We start from the raw sequence: 23,337 nt of genomic DNA on the forward strand, positions 1-23,337 counted from the left end.
CCTGAGAGTTAGCTGTGGGCCTTGCCTCCTCTCATTATCTCGGCAGTAATTCGCTCTGAAAGATTTAGTCTCGCCGTTTCGATCCCTCTTACGTAATGGGTTTTGTAAATAGTCTACGTTTAATATTCCTAATTAGTCTCTAAACATTCGATGTGACACGTGCTAAAAATAAGTCAGTGGAAGAAAACGCCCCCTAATTCACGAGACGAATCTATTAAGCCTAATTAATCCATCATTAGCACATGGTTATTGTAGCACCACATTATCAAATCAGGAACTTATTAGGCTTAATAGATTCGTCTCGCAAATTAGTCTTCGTCTGTGCAATTAGTTTTATAATTAGTCTATATTTAATACTCCTAATTAAGTATCTAAATATTTGATGTTACATAATTTTAGGAGGGACTAAGCTAAAACGAACGCCACAATCAGTTCGTTTTGCGCCTCAGCCAGTTCTTGCGGCGGCGGAGATCGGAGGGCGGAGGGGCAGCGAGAAATCAGGCGGGGGGCTCGGAGGCCACCGCGGGGCGCTGCAGCTTGGCTTGCACGTGCGAGGCAGGGCGCTGCACCTCGACTTGCGCGAGATGCCGAGAGAAGGGCGCCCAGTTCAGCATGCTAGCCAGTGCGCTTGCCTCAGCCTCGGCTCGGCTCCGTGCATGCTGTCCACGTCAGACGGCAAAACGCCGTTAGACCAGTCAAACCCGTGCCACATAGGCAAAATCAAGTGGAGATCCCGCTTAAGGTCTAAATTGGTCTAAGTATGAATAGTAAATTGAGGTATAGTTTTGGTAAGGATGTGGAATGAACAGTAAATAGGTGATGGTATAAGTATGAATAGTAAATTGAGGCATAGTTTTGGAAAGGATGTGGAATGAACAGTAAATAGGTGCAGCCCGGGAACTCGCTAAAGAGAAATCCGGTGCAGACGGAAAGGAAATTGAAGGATTTTCGCTCTTAGCCTCTTACCTGATGATGAAGGAGGTCACGCGCTGCAGGCACCGGATCAAGCGGATGCATTTTTCGAAGCCGCGGAATTTCCCTGCCGGCCTCACGAAATTATTGCGCGTCTCCCTTTTTTTTTCTTGAACGGGAGCTACTTTTATAGGTGGGTGGGCGTGACTGAACGGATGCATACTCAGCACCGCAAATTAGCAGGCCAATGGCTGTGTTGAGTTTGCGTCGCTTTCCCCACTCTTTTCCGGATATAGCTGCCGAAGAATCGCTTTCCCCACTCTTCGGCATCTGAAGCCGACGAGTGTCTACATGGCATCTGAAGGCGACGAGTGTCTACATGGCATCTGAAGGCGACGAGTGTCTACAGCGACAGATGACAAAGTTCAAACACAGGTCATAGACCACAAAGGTGCTGCCACAAGGCAAAAGAAAAAACCTCTCAAGTTCAGCCAGAAAAGAAACTTAGCAACAAACTTAAACAACACAGGATAGACTCCAGAAAAGAAACTTAGCAACAAACTTAAACAACACAGGATAGACTCCTGGACAAGCTTCCATGCTTCAATTGTGTTAAAAAAAAGCCCTCCACCTAGACTGCTCGTCCTTTTCTTTATCGAGGAATCGGCGTTACCACTACCTTCTGCAAAAAAAAATTACCAGCATGCATGGTAAAGAAACAAACAAATGTTTGCTTTGCTCCAGAGCTGTTGACCTGGGAGCGACCAACAAGTAGGGAGGCAGGAAATAAGCCATTGCTCTGGTGTTGGACGCGCGGTACTACCCCGTGAGGTCCGCAAGCACCAAAACGCGCTCTCAGACATGTAAATATGATGGCCGTGAAGCGCGTCGGCAGTGGCGATGGCCGTCAACTTATAGTCGTACTACATATAGTAATACGAGTATGATTAGCAACAGAGAGGGCTGCAGTATATATAACAGATCAAAAGACGCTGACATTTTGGACCCGTTGCTCATTCAGTCTTATCTTATGAACTAAGGGTGTGTTTGGTTGCATGCACCAATGATGTATGGATGGATAATCCTGGATGGGGTGGTTCAACCAATTTGTTTGTACCATGTGGTTCACCCTAATTAGTAGAATAATGTATTAAGTGGGATGACCTCATCCTGGATGAGTTGATACAATTCACCCAACCAAACAAAAGGATCATTATTATTTTGAATCATTTCATACATGAATCAAATGATACAACCAACCAAACACATCCTAAGATTATTCCACTCTGAGGTCATGTAAATTATGTGAACCAGTGTGGAGTGTCTCAGAGCAATGACAGACACAAATCCTAAATTCTAGAATATAGAGTTCAGTATGTTTCGCACCGGCGCTAGCCTTGCCCGTGCTTGACCAAAATTTACCCAATAGTAGAGTTCTAAAATACTACTCCCTCCATTCCAAATTGTAATTCGTTTTGATTTTTCCAGATCTATAGATATTATTATACATCTATCTACATCTGCATAATAATACTTATGAACTTAGAAAAGTTAAAACGACTTACAATTTGGAACGGAGGGAGTATAGAATAGAAGGCTTGAGTGGCTATTTGGTGCACCTAAGTTTTGTCAAACTAAGCGTAATCCTGTTTTTTTTTCCAAAAGAACGTGCGCTGAAATTCATTCCTTCCTAAAACTTGACCCGACTTGAGAAGAACACATTTTCCTAAAAAAATGAACTTGAGAAGAACACAACAAAAGAGTTTCTCTCATGCATACAGAAATTAAAAAAAATCTAATTAGAAAGTAAATTGGATCAAATGATATAGTTCGGAAGGATAAAGTGGAATGAACCTGATGAACCATGCTAATGCATTCTGGCAGCGAGCCAGCCTGCCTAAATGATGACACGGGGGATGTTCACCAAGGTCCAGGCCCATCTTTACGGCCTGCACCTTGACTCCACCGCATGATCTGGTAGGCGGTAACTTCCTGCCCCTACAGCAACATTCAGCAGTATGTGTGCAAATATGGGCTTCTGGTGTGGGAATTTACAAGGCTCAGAAGTCCCAAGTCCCAACATCGCCCTGGTGTGAATTTTTTTTTTACAATTTTGCAAAAATAAATAGTCGAACTAAAAATTTTCAAAAATGGACCTGTACCGTTGGACCAAACGGCAGTAGATACTTATCGCCTGTTGAAACAGTGGCAAGGGGTCTTACCGCCGGGTGAAATGGCAGCAAGTCCCTTACCGCCCCCCATTCGGCGGGTCGCCCATGGATTTGAATGGCGCCGCTATTGAGGAAGTTTCGCCGTTTCATCTGGCGGTAAGGGCGCCCCGCCAGATCAAAAGGCGGAAGCCATTCCTTACCGTCGGATGAGTCGGCGAGGCCTCCCGTTATAAATAGGCGCACGCCCGCACCCCAGGCACCAGCGCCAGACCGAGCGAGTGAGTGAGCGGGAGATCGAGGGAGATCGAGAGGAGAGGAGAGGAGGGAGGAAGGGAGGTGGAGGAGGGAGGGGGAGGGGGAGAGGGAGGGGAAGATTGAAGTTTCAGTCGTCACTTCATTTCAGGTATTTTTTTTAAATCCTGTAAGTTAGTTAATGTAGATAGTGTAGTGGATAGACGTAGTAGTACATAGATTTAGTAGTTAGTTTAGTGGATCTGAAACTTAGAAAAAATCTAGCGGATTTTAGATATAGGAAAATGTAGCTTAGTTAGTATAGTAGATTTAGCTTAGGTATTTAGTTCATAGTAAATTTAGTTTGTTGATTTATGTAGATTAAGGTCCCGTTTGGTTTAGCACCCGTCACATCGAATGTTTAGATACTCATTAGAAGTATTAAACGTATACTATTTACAAAACCCATTACATAAGTGGAGGCTAAATGGCGAGACGAATCTATTAAGCCTAATTAGTCCATGATTTGACAATGTGTTGCTACAGTAAACATTTGCTAATGATGGATTAATTAGGCTTAATAGATTCGTCTCGTCGTTTAGCCTCCATCTGTGTAATGGGTTTTATAAATAGTCTACGTTTAATACTCCTAATTAGTATCTAAACATTCGATGTGACACGTGCTAAAAATAAGCAAAGGGAACCAAACGCCCCCTAAATTTAGATGAATATTATTTGCAGTGCTACGGTTATATTTTGTTTAGACATTGACAATGTAGTTGTTATAGGGATAGTTGGAATTATTAGATTTAGTGAGAACCTTTGTGCTTGTCACGTATATTGTCCCGGGTAGATGCCTACGATAAATTTAGTTTGTAAAGTTAGTTTACTCTTAAATTGTTGTTAGTGTGGATGATAGAATTAAATGATTCCTTCATTTATTGAAATGAAGGTGTCGTTCTAGTTAACTGATTTAAGTTAAGTTATTGAGAGTAATTTGGACTGCTCGTTTCGTGTATGTTGGCAGGCATGTCAGATAGTTTATATTTACAAGTCTTCTTTGGTCCGGGGGAGGTTAGATATGGTCCAGAAGGGGTAGATTTGAGTGGATTTCCGTATTTCTGCAAGTATTTACCAAGAGCAAGAGAGAGGACTTGGGGGGCATATGCAGGTGGCTTTGTAAGGATTTCGGTGTTGATAGAGATCAAGTGGATGTGTCTGTGAGGGTTGTAGTGAAGAGACGGCCCGACATAAATTTTTGGGAGCTGCTCCCGCTTGAAGGAACTCCGAGCTACCGAGCTTATGTAAATGGTTGCACGAGGCACGCTTTACCGCTCATATAGTATGTTTAACTGTTCACGAAGGTTGGATCTAGCAGTCAGTGGAGGAAGATGTGGAGAGTAATGATGGGGCAAGTGAAGAACTTGATAATGATGTGGCAGAAGGAGGAGATGCAGAGGATGATGTTGCAGCCCGTGAGCCAAATGGGGAGGCTGATGAGGGGGAAGAAATTGCTAAGTTAGTTGAGCAGGTGGAGAGGGAAGGAGAGAAGGCCAATGGTTCCATGGATGATGACTCGTCGGATGAGAAAGATGCTTACCCTGTCCCGTGGAACTGGTCAACTTATGACCATTCCGCCCTATAGGTCAATGTAGGGGAAAATATCCCTTGGGAGTACAGGGAGAATGAGGTATGCGTGGGTGCTTTGTGTCCTAGTGGGTATGAGGTGAAGGTAACTGTGAAGAGATGATTCACTTTATCTTTGCAGCATCAGTTCAGGGTGGAGAGATGGTCCATTTCCTTGGTTGCATAGCAGGGTTCGCAAACCGCGGAGGGGCTTCGGAGGACTCTGTCGAGGAGGAGGGACAGAGGTCCAGCGTCCATGCATGGGTGGATGAAATTTTTAGACCCGAGCCAGACATGATTGGTGCTTCACAGTTGCGTGACGCCCCGGAGGCTCCTACACAAGATGTGCAGCCGCAGCAGGACGTCCGCCTCGCGATGTTGCCCCACGGACCCCTTGATGTACGACCAATACCGGACTAGAGCTGCGCAACAGGCAGCAAGGCGTGGTCGTAGTCGCGGTGAGCCTCATTTCAAGCAAGGACACATTTAGTGTGTAAGACCTCTTTTATTTTTTTACATCAGTGTAGACTTTCATGTGTAAAATTGTATAGCATACGATGTGGGGTCATCCGCAGACTACTTTATCTAGGTCGGGAGTTAAACCATTTTCAATTATTTTGTTCAATCACTCTACCTCTCTCAAATGACGAATTTACATATTTTACTTCTAAAAATGTCATAAAAAATTAAAGTAATAGTATTTAAAACAGAGGTATAGCCTCAAATTATGAAGTTACATATTGCAATGGAACTACATAATTTATTTTCATAAATATCATAAAAAATGAAGGAAAAATAATTAAAACGGAATTATAGCCGGCTGAAATGGTTAAAGGTACTAGCTATAGCATCCCAACCCGTATGTAGGCACTTGCCGCCGTACGAAACGGCGGTAACACCCATACCGCCGTTTGAAATGGCGAAACACAGCTGCACGTGCCAGCCAGCACTCTTTCGCCGTTTTAACCGGTGGAAGGACCCCTACGGCCTTTTGGTCCAGCGGTATAGGTCCATTTTTGCAAATTTTTTGTTCGACTATTTATTTCGTAAAATCGTAAAAAATATATAAAAATAAAAAAATCCCTGGTGCAGAGATCCTTGGCAATACTGGCGTTGCGTCCATAGCCTCCCGAAGAGCATATCCATGTCAGAAACTGCAGACGTCAAAATTTGATCCGCCAGCGCTAAGCTTCGTGACATAGTGCTGTCAAATTCTGAAGATTTCAGGCTGAGTAGTCCATACCATTTGCTACTGTTTTGTAGTACTACTCTGCTTCTCTTCCCTTGCAGTGTGAGCAGTGTCTGACTGGCACCACACTGCAGTGTCAAAAATGCAGTAAAATGGTTGTCTTCGTCCAAATAGAGGGCAATCATAGGTTTTGGAATCTGCACCATAGTACAAGAGCCACCTGATAAGCAGCTTTGTATCCAAGGCAGGCTAACTATCTCTTTGCAAATTTCATTATCCCGCTATTCGAAGGAGTAGAGATCAAAACTGATCTGGTGTGGCTTCTTTCTCATATGCTCTGGTATTAGGACGTATCGTTATGAACATAGAAATTGAAGTACTACATGTATAGAAATGATATCAACCAAAAAGGACTTGCCTCAGCAAATTTTTTTTTGAAAGGAAAAGGGCACGAGAGTGTGCCTATTTCATTGATAGAGTAGGGTTACAGCCGGCGAGCCAGGCAAGGAAGAGTGAAAAGGAAAAAGGAAAGGAAAAAGGGAAAAAGGACAGAGAGGCACCCAGAGTGTTGTGTTTACAAAAGAAGGACCGCTAAGGCTCTCGCTCCCGCTGCTACCCACATGTTGGTTGAAGATTTGATTTTTGCTATTAGCGATGTCGTCGGGGAACCCTGGTGGCGGAAGATACGTGAATTTCGCTCGTTCCATATTTCCCACATAATAAGGAGGGCGAGGCTTCGGGACGTTGTACGCGGGATTCCTGTTGTTGATGTGATGTTGATCCACCAATCTATGGCCGTTATGTTGTGCTTCCATTGATCCGGTTGCAGGCTTTCCTGTGACAGCCATTGGGCTACGAGTTTTCAGATTTGCTTTGTGTATCTGCATTCGGCTAGGAGATGGTGCGCAGTCTCCATCGTGCATCGGCACAGGGTGCATATTGGGGTGTGGTCCCAGCCCCGTTTTGCTAATCTGTCTGAAGTTCAGACCCTATTTTGGAGGATTAGCCAGGCAAAAACTTTGCATTTTGCTGGTGCCCAGGCTTGCCACACTGTTGCAAGATTAGTCGTGTTCACGGTGCCTAGGAGTTGGGCCTTATATGCTGAAGCAGTGGTGTACTGACCGCTCCGGGTGAATTTCCATGTGATTTCGTCCTCCTGAGTCGGGTTTAAATGGTATTGTTGGATTAGAGGCCATAGGTGTACGAATTCGTTCAAGAGGGTGTTTGTAAGGCCTGCTGTGAGTTGAAGATCTCTGATCCAGTTATTGTTGTAGATTGCCTCTCGCACTGTCTTCTTCTTCCTTTTTGGTTTTTGTGTAGAGTTGTGGAGCGATGTCTTTTGGTCGTCGGCCTGCAACCCACGCATCCTGCCAGAAGCGTGTCCTGTCCCCATTGCCAATTTGGATCGTCGTACATGCAGCGAAAAGCAGTCTATCTCGGTCGTCACATGGAGTTGCGGTTCCGACCCACGTCTTGTCCGGGGAAGCTCATTCATGCCATAGCCATCTAAGGCGGAGTGCTCTTGCGAATTTATGAAGGTCTAGAATACCCACGCCGCCATGCTCTTTTGGTAAAGTTGTCCTCGTCCAGTTGATCTTGCATTTTCCCCCGGTGAGCTCGTTGTCTCCCGCCCATAGAAAACGTTTTCTGATTTTGTCGATGTCCTCTAGTACTTCTTTGGGCGTTCTGAGGGCCGTTAGGGTGTAGACGGGCTGTGAGGATAGGACGGATTTGGTGAGGCATAATCGACCGGCCTGCGTGAGGTTCCTTCCCTTCCACTTTGACAGTTTGCTCGCCACTTTGTCGATCAGTGGTTGGAAATCTATGCGGTGTAGTCGTTCGACCGTTAGAGGAAGGCCCAGGTATTTTATCGGGAAATTCCTCTGTGCCACAGGGAGATTGTGGAGCGCTTCTGGGATGTTAGTGTGGGAGCAGCTTATCGGTGTGACGCTAGTTTTTTGGATGTTCGTCTTGAGGCCTGTCGCTTCCCCAAAATTTTGCAGGAGGTTCTTCAGATTTGTGACGTCCCTTGTTGTGGGCTTAATGAAAATCACCGCGTCGTCAGTGTACATTGATGTTCTCATTTTTGCCGCACGGTTATTTAGTTTTTGAAGCAGTCTCTTTTCCGTGGCGGCCGATAGCAGGTACTGTAGGGGGTCTATCGCTAAGATGAAAAGTAGCGGTGAGAGTGGGTCCCCTTGGCGGAGTCCTCTTCCATGTTGTATGTGTTCCAGGGGGAGTCCGTTGAGTAAAATTCGTGATGTTGACGTGGTCAGGATAGCTGCGATCCAGTCTCTCCATTTTGGTGGGAATCCTCTGTGTTGCATCATGGTGAGGAGGTAGTCCCATCGTACTGAGTCAAAAGCCTTGGATATGTCGAGCTTCATAAGCAGGGTCGGTTGCCTGTGTCTGTGGAATCGGCGTGCCAGGTTTTGGACGTAGAGGAAATTATCATGAATGCTTCGTCCTTTGATGAAAGCGCTTTGGCATGGTGCTACTAGTTGGTTCATGAATGGGGCTAGGCGCAGGGCTAAGGTCTTTGTTATGATCTTCGCAATGGCGTGGATCAGGCTGATGGGCCAGTAATCTGCTATGCTCTCAGCCCCTTCCTTTTTGGGTATTAGAATGATTGTGGCTTTGTTTAGTAGGTTTAAATCTGCGCAGCGAGAGTTGAAGAAGGAAGATATTGCCACCATGAGGTCGCCTTTGATCGTCTCCCAGCAGATGGTGAAGAAGAGTCATGTATAACCGTCTGGTCCGGGCGCTTTGTTTTTTGGCATCTGTGAGATGGCCGGTCGGACTTCATCTTCCGTGAACGGGTTATCGAGCGTAGACAGATCGACAGTCGGGAAGGTTAGAGCTGACCAGTTTAAGTTGAGCGTTCTGCGCGGCGGTTCCCGCATAACATTTTGGAAATGGTCTTGCACGATTTGTTGTTTGTCGTTATGGGTGAAGGCCCAGCCATTGTCGTTACTTAGTTTTTGAATGAAGTTTTTTCTCCTCCTGCCGTTTGCCTTTAAATGGAAAAATCTTGTGTTGGCATCTCCTTCTTTTAGATATGTGACTCTGGAGCATTGCTTTTTCCTGGCTCTCTCGATGACTGCCCATCCCATGAGTCTCTGTTTGAGTTTGCCCCTTAGTTGTGTTTCCGCCGCAGATAGTGCGCGGTTGTCTTGTGCCTCATCTAGACGTAGCATGACCTCCCGAGCCATATGCATCTTCATTTTTACGTCCGATAGCATTGATTCGCTCCAGCGTCTTAGCGCCTGCGATGTCGCATAAAGTTTATGGCCCAATCTGTGAAAAGGCTCCGTATGATAAGTCGGCCTATTCCAAGCCGTGGAGATGACCTGTTGGAAATTTGGCAAGCGTACCCAGAAGTTTTTGAATTTGAAGGTTGTCGGGCGTCGAAGGGTGGCATGGTTGGTTAGTAGTAGAGGAGAGTGGTCGGAGTGGGCTGATGATAGCGCGTGCAGTAGGCAATTATCAAATCGGAGGTCCCAACTTTGGTTGCAGAAAACTCTGTCAAGATGGACAAGCGTTGGTGTCGTACGTTCATTACTCCATGTGAATCTTCTATTTTGCAGGTTTAATTCCTTTAAGCCGCAGTAGTTGATGGTGTTTCTGAACCTGTTCATAAGCCGCCGGTTGAGGTTCATATTGTTTTTATCTCTTGCGCGGTAGATTAAATTGAAGTCCCCTAGGATTATCCATTTTGTGTCGTCAGATGGTTTTAGCAGCCGCATATGTCTTAGGAAGGCTTCTTTTTCGGGTCGTCGCACCGAGCCGTATACCGCGGTCAGCTTGAAGGTGGTCATGCAATGCCGGATTGTTATTTCCGCCGATATGGAATATCTACCAATGGTTATGTTTTGAGTTTGTACCGCCGTGTCGTTCCATAGGAGGAGGATCCCTCCTTTCGTGCCTATCGCCGGTTTATATGCAAAGCCGTTTAATTTGTAGGCTCCTAGAAAGGTGGCCAGGATGGAGTCGATGGATTGCAGTTTTGTTTCCTGAAGGCATGCAATTTGACATGACGTCGATCTCATCAAATCATGTACGGGTAGGTAGCGTGCTGCCGCGTTTAGTCCTCGAACGTTCCACGATAAAATGTCCAAGTTGCCGTATGTCATAAAGCAGTTTTTGGCCTCATGTAGTATATGTCGCTGCAGCGTTTTGGTCGATTAAGTTCTTCGGCGGTTATGCAAAAGGTGTTGTTTGTGGTTGTTGTTAGGCGTGGCCTAAGAACGACGTGGGCAGTAGGCCCCCCTAGTTGTACGGCAGTTCGTAGGTTCGTGATACAAATAAATGCCCGAAGGTCGAAGCCAGTAGGGCGTGGAAGATTAAAAGCCCGAAGGTCGCAGCCAGCAGGGCTTTGCAGTGCAGTTGGTGATACAAACATAAGGACGAACGACATGTAGTGACGGTGGACGCTCGAAGTTGTTGTCGATGCTTGTCTGTTTGCCTTCCCCGTCGCACCCATCCCGCACGCCCCCGCATCCTCCTTCCTCCGCACGCCCCCTGTGCTATCCCCACAGCCGGCGCCCCCTGCGCCATCCACGCCGCTAGCACACCGGTTCCCCCATCCGCCGCACCCACCCACCCATCCCCGGCCACCGCCGTTGCTCCCACTCCACCGCCGCCCCTCCCACCCTACCGCGCCCCCGGCCGCATGCCGCTGGTCCCCGCCCGCCCCTCCCGCCCCACCGATGGCCCCGGCCACCCGCCGCCGGCCCCTGCCCGCCGCTCATTTCCCACCGCCGCCCCCAGCCACCCGGTCGCCGCTCCTGCTGCCATGGATTTGGGGCTCGGGCGTGTGCTGTTCTTGCCTGCGTGGGGAGGCAAAGAAGGAAAAAAAAAAGAGGGAGGGTGCATTTGGCAACTAATGGGGAGGGGTATGGAAATTAGTGGTGAGAGTTGGCAGAGAGAATTCATTTGAGATACGATGGATATGATTTTTAATGCCATTCCCTTGTTTGTCTTTTGGAGGGAATTAAGAGTGGGAGTTTAAGTGAGACTAGATATCCCTTATTCGGTGTGAGGGTTTAGAGGTGGGAAATTATATCTTAAGTCATGATAAATGGTGTAGATGCATTCATCTTCCAATTAAAACAAATTCCCACCCTCCCCCTGGGAAGTGATTGGTGGGAGTTGCCCCTCTAAACTCTCATTCCTCATCCCATTAAAACTCCCGTACCACCAAACAAACAATAGAATCTTAATCTGTTCCATCTAAACTCTCTTTCCCTCCAACCACTTACTTCCAACCAAACGAACCGGGAGGGGTAGCAATGATTAGGGGCAATGTGATTATTGTACAGGATATTAAATGTTGTTTAGCCCCTGAAACAAACAAACAGGGAGGGAGGACTAAACTTTAGTTCATCAAAATAAGCAAGTTTTAGTTTCTAAAACAAGCAAGAGCAAACCAAACATTCCCTAAGGAAAGGCGACAAGCATGCGTCGCAGTCTTGCAGATCTGGCCTTGCTGGAGTCGTGGTCAGCATCGACGAGCAACGATGCTGCAACAAGAGAGAGATGCTGCAGCAAGAGAGAGAATGATGAACAGCGAGTGAAGTCAACGACCGGACAGAGAGAGATATGGGGAGTTCGCTACGGCTTCGTGGTAGAAAGAGACGGTGATCGACGAGCAACGGTGCTGCAGCAAGAGAGAGATGCTGCAGCAAGAGAGAGAATGATGAACAGCGAGTGAAGTCAACGATCGGACACAGAGTGAGATGGGAAGGTAGAAAGAGACGGTGTGGAGATCAGGCAGGATTCGACGCCCTCTTCGAGGACCTTGACCACGAACTGGTGGTTCTCACGGGCGCCGTTCAACTTTTGTGCACGCGTGAGACCGGCTGGTGCTGCGGAAGCACAGGAATTACTGCGAACGCACATTGCATAGAGGAACGGACAGGCAGAGGCAGGTGAACAAATAGGAAGGGAGTCCGTGGGCATAACACCATAAAAAGTTCACATAGACGTGGAATGGATGCTTCTCGGCCTTTTTGGATCATGTCACCAAACAAGTTACAACATGACTTGTTCCGTACTCCTACCAACTCTTTTACATTGGTACATCATCAGACCAAGAGAGCCACCATCCATCTTGTCATCTAGTTAATGGCAGGAGACACAAATCTCCTGCGAACTAAGAACACCCACCTAAACAACATACGGGTAAATCCTACAGAAAATAATCCTACGTGACTCAACTCCGAGGGCGCACGGCTGACTCCTTGCCGAAGCTCACGATGTGGCCGTATGATCGCATACCATGCTGCAGTGTTTTCGCATTATGTGCGAAAATGCTGGGTAGTTCGCATGAGATCTTACAAGGCTCAGAAGTCCCATCGATCCAGCTGCAGCCTAGCTTCGGCCATATCCTTTTGAGCCTTCCGTCGCCGGTAGAAAATTGGGCAATCCCGACTGCAATGGTTGCATAGGAAGAGGGTTTTGAGCTTGTGGGCGGAAACGTTCAGAACATGTAGCTGGAACGTAGTGACTAGCAACCGTTGAATGGAGGGAAAAGTAGCAAACCTTGTGCAGAGGACGTCCTGGTGCAGAGACCCCTGGCACTCCTGGCATTGCGTCCATAGCCTCCCAAAGAGCACCTCCAGGTCAGAAACTGCAGGTGTCAAAATTCAATCTCAGAAATGAGCGTCGAGATATACTGCTTCCGAAACTGAGAAGCATTTTAGACTTTGAAATCTATACCATTTGCTACTGTTTTGCAGTATAACTCTGCTTCCCTACCCTTGCAATGTGAGCAAAGTGTCTGACTGGCACCGCTGCAAGGTGAAAATGCAGTAAATGATTAGGTCTCTGTAGCATTGAGAGCTATGTTTTTGCATCTGCGATGTAGTACAAGAATCACCTGATAACGGCTTTGCATCCAAGGCAAGTCAATTGTTTCTTTGCAAACTTCATTATACCGCTATTTGAAGGAGTAGAGATCGAAACAGATCTGGTGTGGCTTCCATGAAGCAATTCTTTGCTGGCATTCTTCAGGATTGGCTCGAAGATCCGCAAAAGTGGCTGATGATCAGCAGAACATGATCAGTCAGAAATTTTTACTGACAGGGTAGGGGGGAGAAGCTTCAAATATCAAGTGAAGCTTTGAGCAAAAACCTTGCTAATTTGGTTCTCAAGGTAGTATTGAGGATCTATGGGTATGTTATTGTCCAAAACATAGATTGGATCTTCTGACTTCTCATATGCCTGCACGCAGAAACACAAATGCATCAAACACACTATCACAGAAACAATACAGCAGCACATACATAGTTCAGAAGAATTTTACCTTTGCCCCTTTTGCTGCTTTAATTATAACATAAGGAACACGATCACCAACAGTAGGTGCAGTAGCAGGATCCCTCTGGTCAAGAAAAACATGATTTTTCAGCAGTGCCAAGGCATGGTCACATGGATCATTAAGTTACGGTTGAAGGTCATTTACATGGAAACAACTTAACAAAGTCAAGAGTTCATACCTTTCGCATTCTCTCAGCAAGCTCTACATGAGCAGCTTTTACGGCATAATCTTCTCCTGTTTTAGTCAAACCCTGCATGTATTGAACAGTTAAAAAAGTTGCAACACAGAGCCCATCGTTATAGGTATCCTAGGTCAGCTGTGCACTGATTCACCTTTGTTATAACAAGAAGAGACAAGTCCACACGATTCATTAATAGATCAGATATGGTGTTCTTGACATATTGAACTGCACCAGGAATATCACGGTCCACTAGTATTTTATGAAGGCACTCAGTTACCAGGTTCTTTACTAATAAACAGTTATCTCTTCTTACAGTTTCAATACCTGTATGCAGAGGTACAAGCATTGTGAAGGCAACAAAGAAATAACATCTGTGCTAAAAAAAAATAAAGAGATTATATCATAGACAACTAGCACAAAAATAAAATACCTTTTGCATCCATTTTGTCAAATTTCTCAGGATTCGTCCAGTACAAACCAGCATATCTCTTCTTGCTGATCAGCAGGTAAGGAAAGTAGACCTTCTCAAACTCCAGCTTGATGGGCTGCAAGGCAGATGTCAAAAGCAACATCTGAGTTGGTAGCTTAGATGAAAAGTAAATGATTAAAACTCAGCTGGGTAAGTTACTGACAAATTCACAACATTTCTCATTTAGGTCAGTTGGGGATTTTTTTATGTTCCAAAAATATGCACTACAGGAATATAGCATAAAGATTAGATCACTTTGAGTGCCCATTCATAAGAACAGTCAAGGTTCTGGATAGTTTTTTGTTCTTATATAAATCATGTGGACAGATTCTTCACTCTATTTTTGAGCACATTATTTCACAATACAAATGGAAAAGATGCAAAAAGAATATTACAGTTTTCCTATATTTGGCCAGATGGGAAGTAAAGTAGAGGCTAATAGATCGAAATTCAATATATAGCCGACAAGGTTAAGGATTATACAGCAAGAAATTAGTACCAGAGCCCAGAGGCAGTAACCTTGCTGTTAAATGTTTAAGGGATCAGGTTTTTTCTTTTAAAAAAAGGGAAGCATGCTAATAACTGTTTTCACTGTTCCAAATAGGTCTTGGTGAGCCATGGTTTGAGCTTAGTCGCAAAAAAGATCATGGGTGAGCATCAATTACAACAGTTCTACACTCAGGACCCACGTGCCAATTTTCCACTTAAATGTTTGTATAGCTCACAGCCCAAAGCACCATGTTTGTAAGTGTTTCTCTGGTTACCTTAGTAAACGTTCCACTAATATAATCTGCAGCTTCTCTTCCTAACTTCATTGCATCTTCAACAGTAGAAGCACCAAACTGTACCATCACTGAATCTGTATCCCCGTAAATTACCTGTGAAGTCACCAAATTTGATCAGAAAGTGAGCAGAAAAGGCACATCTCTGATCCCAAAAAAATAGAGCACAAGCAAGAAAGCATGCATGCAGACCCAAAAAAAATTGATTACAGTGCAAATACCTAGACTTCCAAGAAACTGAACTTAAGCGTAACAAAGGGCACCATCTCAACAAGGTCCTGAGCAGTGCTTGTGGTTCATAAGTATACAGTCCCAGAAGCTCTGACTCGACATCACTTGTTGATATCTAGCTAAAACTAATGAATGCAATTTACATGTACCTAATATATAATGACAATTCTTAGATAGTGGTTTACAAGGGTTAAACCATTTATTATATATATCTGTCTATATATCAATCCTGAGCATCCAAGGTATCACATAGAACAATAGTAAAAGATGACTGCTTCAACTGGTTAAAAAATAACAGGGGATCTATAAAATTTGTATAAATACAGGAACAAGGCAACCACTGCTTTACCTCTGCATTATGCTCATAGCCTCCTACTGTTGTGAATTTATCTTCGACAAGCTTTTTTGTATGTTCAATCATCTGTCGACCTGTGTGACCAAAAATGCTTCAGAGCAAGAAATTTCAATTTCCAAATTGGTAGCAAACTATAAGTTGAATTCCTTGATTATGCTAAACTAAAGATTACCATAGCTGGTCACACTTGAAGAAATCTCCAAACAAGGTAATTGACCAACAGTTGCACCAGTGAAACCATAAACTGAGTTTGCACTTATCTGAAACATAAGCCATTTAGAAATATCATTACGCAAGGAGTTTGAATTTGATGTATAATTGTTTTGCCGGAAAGAAGAGGAAAGATAAAAGTACTTTCAATGCAAGCTGACGACCATCAAGAACAGCCCTTTCGAGTGGGTCCTTTGCTTCCTGAACAAATAGGTGGTGAACTCAATGAAGGACAAAACTCAGTAGTGTACGAATATCTGCTGTTGCAAGTTTGGAAGATCTTTAATACAATTTTCTTACAGACAGCATTGATAAAATACCTTTAAATCTGCTTTTGCCCTTTTCCGAGCAGCTAACAATTCTTCAAGGATCTCAGGAAGTATACCCTGATATTTTGTTCATCATATTGGTTAGAAAACAGTTCTTCTGTCCGGAACACCTTTTATCAAGACAGGACACAGTTACCTTCTGTAGCTCTGGTTTCACAAATATTTCACCAGATGGAGTTTTATTGAGGCTTTCTGGAGGTAAGTTGAGTTTCCGGGCATCCTCTGGGGGCACCTTCAAAATTAAATAAAAACTAGCAAATGTCATTCATTGCAGAGAGCATGTAGTAGATATGAGCATGAGCGATCTGCAGAATAGTTACCAAAGTACAGTAGCACAGATTATACGCCATCATGATTGATGGATACAAAGAAGCAAAATCCAAAGTTGCAATGGGCTTCTCATAAAATCCAGCCCTTGCCTCCAAAACCTAAAATTGAAGGGAGACACATATTGTAGTAAAATAAGAATTCATGTATAGTACAAAGGAAATAAAAACTAAATGGTTCATTGCATGACCAATGCAGAAAATAGTGGAAAAACTGATTAATGCTTTCTTGCCACAAGGATGGATCAAGAACAGGATTTGCATGAAGTGCGGATAACTTGATCAGCCATCAAAATTTTCTTTAGCTTGGTATGGCAAATATTTATACGAGCAGTTCAAGGCAAGCAGTGTAAAGATAGTTTTCAGTGTACAGTACAAGCTATAAAGTTTGCGGCATGATAAATACAAATATCCTAGTAAGTCAAAATAGCTGTAGACAGGAAATAACAAATGGGCTACAAAAGTGCAGATGACATCCTTCAACTTACAGTTGCACCCTCAAAGGTATCTTGTCCAGACCCTTGACCCTTTATGTTTGGTATAACAAGGTTTTTCTGTTTAGCTTTCCTGAGTAGCTGTGAGAGGACCTGCGGAACAAATGAAATTATTGTTACTGTACTAAAGTGCTATATTGCCAATAGCAGGGTTTGCTTTGTTCTCACCTTAATGCTCTGTCCCCTTGAAAGAAGAAATGAAATGGGAACACCAGTGACCCTCGCCATTTCCACATAGTTGTAGATATACATCAATTTATCTAACAGTCTTTGAGGAAGATAAGCATCCTGTTTTTATAAAAGAAAAAGGTAAAAATGCTAGCAAACAGATTACACATCAAAATCAATAGTAGCACTCATTCATGCCAGCATGTAACTGTTACAAATGCAGGAAAAGATGAACACTGAACTGAATTGATGTATTGAATAGCCCCAAAGGGGTATATATATTGGACCCCCCAAACCCTAGACACTAGGATATTACAATACTACCCTTGACTATTATACCCTTAACAGTAACTACCTACTGGCAGACCTACTGGGCAACGAAAACACAAAATATACTTCAAAGCCTTAGTGTTGCTTACTTATTACAAAAATAGCAGTCTTCCTGAGAAATTTCCAAAATGCAAAAATGGTGCTTGAACATCGACATACGTGTTTTATGTTAAAAATGATGTGTACAGCAATATATAAACTGTTTATTTGGACAAATTGGCCAAACACTTCTGAGAAACTATAGAAAGGACAACACTTAAAAAGGGGTCCGCCACCTAAAAGCTCCATCAGCAATGGAGAATAAAGTGAGCGCAACTAACCAACATACTCTGGAAAACATGACCAGTTCAATAGCAAATAACACAAAGGGAATATTTAGTTGACCTTCAAGCAATAAACTGCCAGCCTCCTTCGTGTCTCTGAGTTTCCATTTTGAAGATCAGATATAATTGAATGATGAACATCCTCTTTCTGCTCAAAATCAATTATCAGAAAAGAAAAGGTAAGTGTTCCCAAATGAAGGAAAGAACATTTAAATCCAACATTGTTAGCGACATATCAGAAAAAAATGATTTGGATTCATGTAAAGCCATCCACCATATAACTTTGCAACAGAATATCATTTTTAGAAGCCTGAAGACATATGTGATGCAATCAGAAATATTTATAGTAGGAGACGAGAGTCAGTAAATAAAACAGAATTTCCCATCCACAGAGATTCTTCGAATACAAAAGGAAGTTCAAACAGAAAGGCGTCAGAATGACTGCAAGTACAATGGCTTACAGCAACTAAGGGCACTTGAAATGTTTGGACTTACTTGCTCCCCAAGGAAGTGTGCTGATACAGAGTTCAATGAATAGGAACTCAGCTTGTAATCTCGTTGCATAGCCTGGATCATACACAGGTAATGAAGATAAAGAAATGGATGAAATAATCTCATGAAAATAATAAATACCGATGTCATTGTCATGTAAAGGTTACCTGCAGGAGATCAAATTGCACTCTCCCCTCAATAGTAACATCCTTACTTTCGCGCACACCATATTGCCTGCATAAGTGTAACGACCTCATCTTATTATTTTCTTTTATGTGAAAAAAGGACTTGAAAGTTCTTTCATTTTCATTTCCATGTTTTACACAAGCACTCCTATTTCCATCTTGCGAGTCGTGACAGCTTCAAGTATTTCTATGTTTTAAATCAGTGAAAAAAATGGAGAAGATTGTGAAATCGACGTTTCCCTCACTCTCCCTGGGAGAAGAATGCCATGTAACGGATTGTGGAAATCCTAGACATGATATAGATTCAGCATCATCTAAAGAGCTCTTTGTGGATTACAAATTTTAACCTGATTGGAGCTAAAAGACAGAAATACAGTGGATATCATGATGACACAGAAAATATGCCTAACCATTAAAGCTATGAATGAAATGTATGAGATATGGACATCCTAGAGCTCCTTATAGGCTACTTTAACATTGAAACAATGAATAATCTTTTCTTCTTTCGAACAAATGAGCAAGATTTGCATGTCAGCAAAATCATATTCCCAGAGTATTGCATGCATTGCTAGAATCAAATAAAGCGCAAAATGAAAACATAAGATGCACATGCAAGCATACAATAAAAAGAAAAAATAATGCCTCAATGGCATGTTACACCCCCACCCCCACCCCAAAAAAAAAAAAAGAAAGAAAAAAACTGGACATTGAATGGACCACACAGTACATAACAAAAAAATTGTTGGCTAAATAATTGGTTGATAAAAGCAAACTAATGGAGACTGTAACAAATATTAAATGCATTGAAGATAGAACTATAGGAACCTCGAGGAAAAGGTCGTATCACGGACACGAACACGACTGTTTCTGATTCGGCCAAGTAAAGGAAACTCCGTTATCTTAAGAACCTCAGCCCTCTGCAAATGTGCGCAATCATGTTGTACTTAAATATCACTGGTTACCAAGCTGGACAAAAAGTAATAATTTGCAGAGGTAATTGTACCTCAATAAGATAAGGCAAGTCAAATTTGCAAATGTTGTATCCAATTATGATATCAGGATCCACTTCACGTATTAAATCCTGCAAATTATTTCAAAATAGCCATCAGATTATTTTCAGCCAAGTCCTTTGTCTGCAATCAGAAACTGTAGTTAAATTTTTTTAATGAATGACTGTATTTAACATTTTTCCCTTCTGAAGAAAAAGGTTATTTTTAGGACAAGCTAGCTAGTTCATTTTTGAACTAATTAGCTTATCCTAAACATCATATATTTAAGAATGGAGGGAGCATATAACAAGCAAAAAGGAAAAACAAATACAATCTGTAGATACAAAAGGCAAAGTGACAACCATGGATAAAGGCTATATGCAATCATACATCACATTAGTTCAACTGAATTTGAGAACTCCAAAGACAGCATCACTTACCCTCCAAGCAAGTAGTATATCTCTCTCTGTATCAAATGACATTACATCGACTCCAACAATGGGAGAACATGATTTAAGAGTCATGACATTCCGTACAAAAGGTTGGCCTTCTCCTTGATGTGTGACTAAGTTGGCTATCTATGTAATTTCAAAGAAGTCAAGAAATTGTAAACATAAATATATTTGTATTTGGAACTAAATGATATCATGTATGAGATACATGAGGATAATGAACTCAACCTGAATAACAGGATCATGAGTTGGTTCTGGGAAATGACCTTTGCGACCAGCACACTCAATATCGAAACTTAATATGCGAAATGGAGCCATCTTAGAATATTCTCCTTCGGCAGCATGGCTTACCAAATCTGAGTATCTATTAGTTGTGTTAAGGATAGACTAACTCAACAACATCACAGTTTAGTAAAAGGGTTGAAGCATTCAGGTAACAGAGAAGGATACAGGCAATCCAACTCTAGCTGACAATAGGACATGACACGGGCTGCTTTCCTGTACTTCCCAGCAGGAACTTCAATCCAGTTGCCACCAACAATATTGCAATCAATCATGAAACGAAGGGCAAAAAGAATATTGCTCTCATATGTCAGGAAACTCTTTGAACCAAGGCCTTCAATCGTTATGCCCCTTTCCAGGATGCCTATAATCAAGCATATGCCATTTAAGTCAGTAAAGAGAAAGAAAGTGACTAGTAATTTGGAAGATAAGAAATATATTGACATGGAACAAAAGTTTCCATAGTTATTTGTTAAATAAAAATAATAGTGAGGCAAATCTACAAGAATGAACAATAATAATGAAACTGTGCCTTAGAGTATCACTAACCGCGACAGCTAGCAACCATTGTAGGCAAAGCGACTACTATCTTGAGGAAAGGCTGAGATTGTTGTGTTTGGTAATGCATAATTGTCTGCTTCTGCACAAGCTCAACTCTCTTCACGAACCTTGGCACATTGCTACTTCTATTTGACTCCTTCATCCTCCCCTGTAGAAAGCTCAGTTTGTAGACAACATATAAGGAAAACACGTATTGCCAAAGTACTCTGTGTAGAAAGCTCAGTTTATGCTTGTAAGTACAAACCTCAAGTGTTTGGTGAAAGCGTGATATATCATCAGGACCCATCCCAGAAGGACAACCGATATAGAAATATGGCTCAAATCCATGCACCTGACAGCATATGCTGTGACCTTCAAAAGGTACAATGATAGCATCAGGTCAGCAAAAGCCATAAGACAAATAATAATTATTTACTCAAAGATATTAGAGAACTCGAGATATTACTTACCTTCTCTGGTGACACCAAAAATCCTGAGTATGGCTGCAGGACCAGATGAGTTGGGCAGCAGTTCTTTGTGATTCTCACCAATAACATAATCTATTTCCAATTGCTGAAAAGCTAGAATGTCCAACACAATAGAGAGTATCTAGAGTAAGATGAAGCCAGATATCCAAAATATGTGTTCATACAAGTTAAAACTGAAACAAGACTACGTAATTAGCATAGAAACATTGAATTTCAATAGAAGAGTGTACAAAAGGACCATTAAACAAGTCCCAAGTTTTAAGGCTCATAGCTCATAAGTGAATCAAAAGTGTGTAGAAATATACAGACGTCCGTCTGATAGATAATAGGTTCACTTCACAAATCAATTCAGAAACAACAAACTCTGGAAAAACCCCTCAGTAATTTTCATCTTGCCTGTCATAATTAAGTACAATTTTATCATGATTCTAATATCCATTTCATCTTGACAGGTGATACAAGCAGAACTTGAGCCAGGACTATGGAATTCTACAGCACAAAATCAAGGGAACACAAGATCCACCTTGGAATACAGAAATTGTACTAATTTCTTTCTAACCCCCCAAACCCTCCAATTGAACATTGTGTTCAATGATACATCGATTGCATATTCGTAGTTATAATTTACTCTGGTTGTAAAAACAAGGTACAGCTTAAAGTTCACACTCCCAAGCTGCCCAGGGACCCAAAAATAGAAAAAGAATTGTAAACTTCGCCAATCTAACTGAAGCCATGCGCATATAAATCCAAAGAAGAATTCCTCATTTTGCCCAAAATTACACCGAACTTCCATGGTCCACAGTTCCTGAACACAACATTTCGGAAAACATATCTGCACACAATTGCATCGGATAAGGAAATTGCAGAGCCCCAGACCGCACCCAAGCAACTTAAATAACACCGCATTGTCAAAAACACGAGCGCCCTATCCAATTGACAGTTACTTAAGAGCAAAGCGCTCCTAATCCGCCAGAGGAATGCTGACCCCAATCCGTCCCCCTTCGTGGTCTCGCCCCTAACCAGTCTAACTCGGAACCCCGAAGCCATCTACTCACGGATCACGGAAGAGCGCGCCGGAGAGAAAATGGGAACCCACGGGGTCGTACCGACGGTGCGGGAGCAGCCGGTGGCGAGGTCTGCGGGGAGCGCGGGGCGCTTCCACCGCGCGAGGCGGGACGCGAGAGCCTCGTCCCGCTGGATCATCAGCAGCGCCGCCTCGTCCTCCGCCAGGATGGACTCGTCCAGGAACACGTCCTCGTCCATCATGTCCTCCTCCTCCGCCCCGGGCGCCGCCGCCGCCGCCGGTGGAGGCGGCTGCGGGGTGCCCGGGTTGGGGTGGGCCCTCTTCGCCGCCGCCCCTGAGGGCGCGGGGGGCGGGGGGGCCCGCCTCTTGCCGCCGCGCCCGCCTGAGCTCATCGTCGAAGAGGTTGGGGAGGGAGTGGGAGGGGGAGGCGGGAAGTGCGGGGACTGAAATTGCGGTTCCCGCCATTGATGGGGGTGTAGGGTTTTGTACAGGAGGGGAGGGGAGAGAGGAATACGCCGCCGCTGCAAGGTTTACGTAAAGTCACCAACGTGAAATTGTGCGTATTCAAGATGAATTTACGAGCTTCATTAATTTTCCTACTTCACTAAATAAAAAAACATAAACCTCGTTACGGGACTGCACCATGTATTCCCCGTTAGCGAAGTATCATTGTCGCTAAATTTCATGCATTTCACCTTGTTTCACTTTTATTTGCATATAAATTAGTTCAGATTTGCTTGAAGGGCGGGACGAGTTCTCTCTTATTATTATTATTATTATTACTATGAGTATTGTTCTAATTTCTGTATTTCCATGTAGACTACACCATCTTGCGCTATAGTCTCCATGTCAGATACGTCTCAATGTCCAGCCTCATATTTAGGACTGTCGTGGGCTCGTAAATGTATGTACGACAAGCCCCCGAGTACTTTTTAGTCAAATGCAGCAATTCCGAGTACTTTTGTAGACTTTACCGACTAGTTTTGGTGCTTTTCGAATACTTCATCCGGTTAAATCTTCAAAGATACCTAAAGATTGTCATGCGGCTAGTGTTAGGGGAAAATATTAACGACCTCCTAATACCGCTTAAAGCAACAGTCATGAAGGCCCAGGCCCATCTAAGGTAGCGAAATTGCCGTCAGCCCAGCATAAAAGGGAGAGGCCACGTTCCGCCTCGCCCGACCCGGAGTCCCGGGGTCGGACGCTCCCGACCCCTAGAAGACTAAACTCCGCCTCGCCC

The 23,337-nt window shown here is 43.5% G+C and overlaps 1 protein-coding gene across 1 annotated transcript; it reads right to left on the minus strand.

Moving 5' to 3' along the window:
- Positions 1-12,060: 12,060 nt before the first annotated feature.
- LOC101765223 (DNA polymerase delta catalytic subunit) lies at positions 12,061-22,540 on the minus strand. The gene is made up of 30 exons (XM_004978836.2): positions 22,180-22,540; positions 21,056-21,166; positions 20,851-20,957; positions 20,595-20,754; positions 20,214-20,409; positions 19,992-20,127; positions 19,752-19,889; positions 19,326-19,403; positions 19,148-19,239; positions 18,305-18,371; positions 18,141-18,212; positions 17,707-17,793; positions 16,993-17,112; positions 16,819-16,917; positions 16,325-16,432; positions 16,141-16,236; positions 15,996-16,061; positions 15,820-15,876; positions 15,638-15,725; positions 15,460-15,539; positions 14,862-14,975; positions 14,059-14,173; positions 13,780-13,952; positions 13,626-13,697; positions 13,436-13,510; positions 13,264-13,353; positions 13,010-13,170; positions 12,850-12,923; positions 12,673-12,760; positions 12,061-12,561 (listed from the first exon to the last, which is right to left on the minus strand). The coding sequence occupies exons 1-30, from the start codon at positions 22,487-22,489 to the stop codon at positions 12,474-12,476; spliced, it is 3,318 nt and encodes a 1,105-aa protein (XP_004978893.1). The 5' UTR covers positions 22,490-22,540; the 3' UTR covers positions 12,061-12,473.
- Between the last annotated feature and the right edge of the window lie 797 nt (positions 22,541-23,337).

Source organism: Setaria italica, chromosome VIII (genome assembly GCF_000263155.2).
Source record: "Setaria italica strain Yugu1 chromosome VIII, Setaria_italica_v2.0, whole genome shotgun sequence".
NCBI classification, from domain to species: Eukaryota; Viridiplantae; Streptophyta; class Magnoliopsida; order Poales; family Poaceae; genus Setaria; species Setaria italica.

Bases quoted from the DNA above. Each gene is read 5' to 3' on its own strand.
- LOC101765223 (XM_004978836.2), bottom strand. From the start codon at position 22,489: ATGAGCTCAGGCGGGCGCGGCGGCAAGAGGCGGGCCCCCCCGCCCCCC. The intron at 20,755-20,850 runs GTTTGTACTTAC...AGCTTTCTACAG, and splicing joins GCTTTCACCAAACACTTGAG to GGGAGGATGAAGGAGTCAAA. The intron at 19,890-19,991 runs GTTGAGTTCATT...GAAATTACATAG, and splicing joins CTCATGATCCTGTTATTCAG to ATAGCCAACTTAGTCACACA.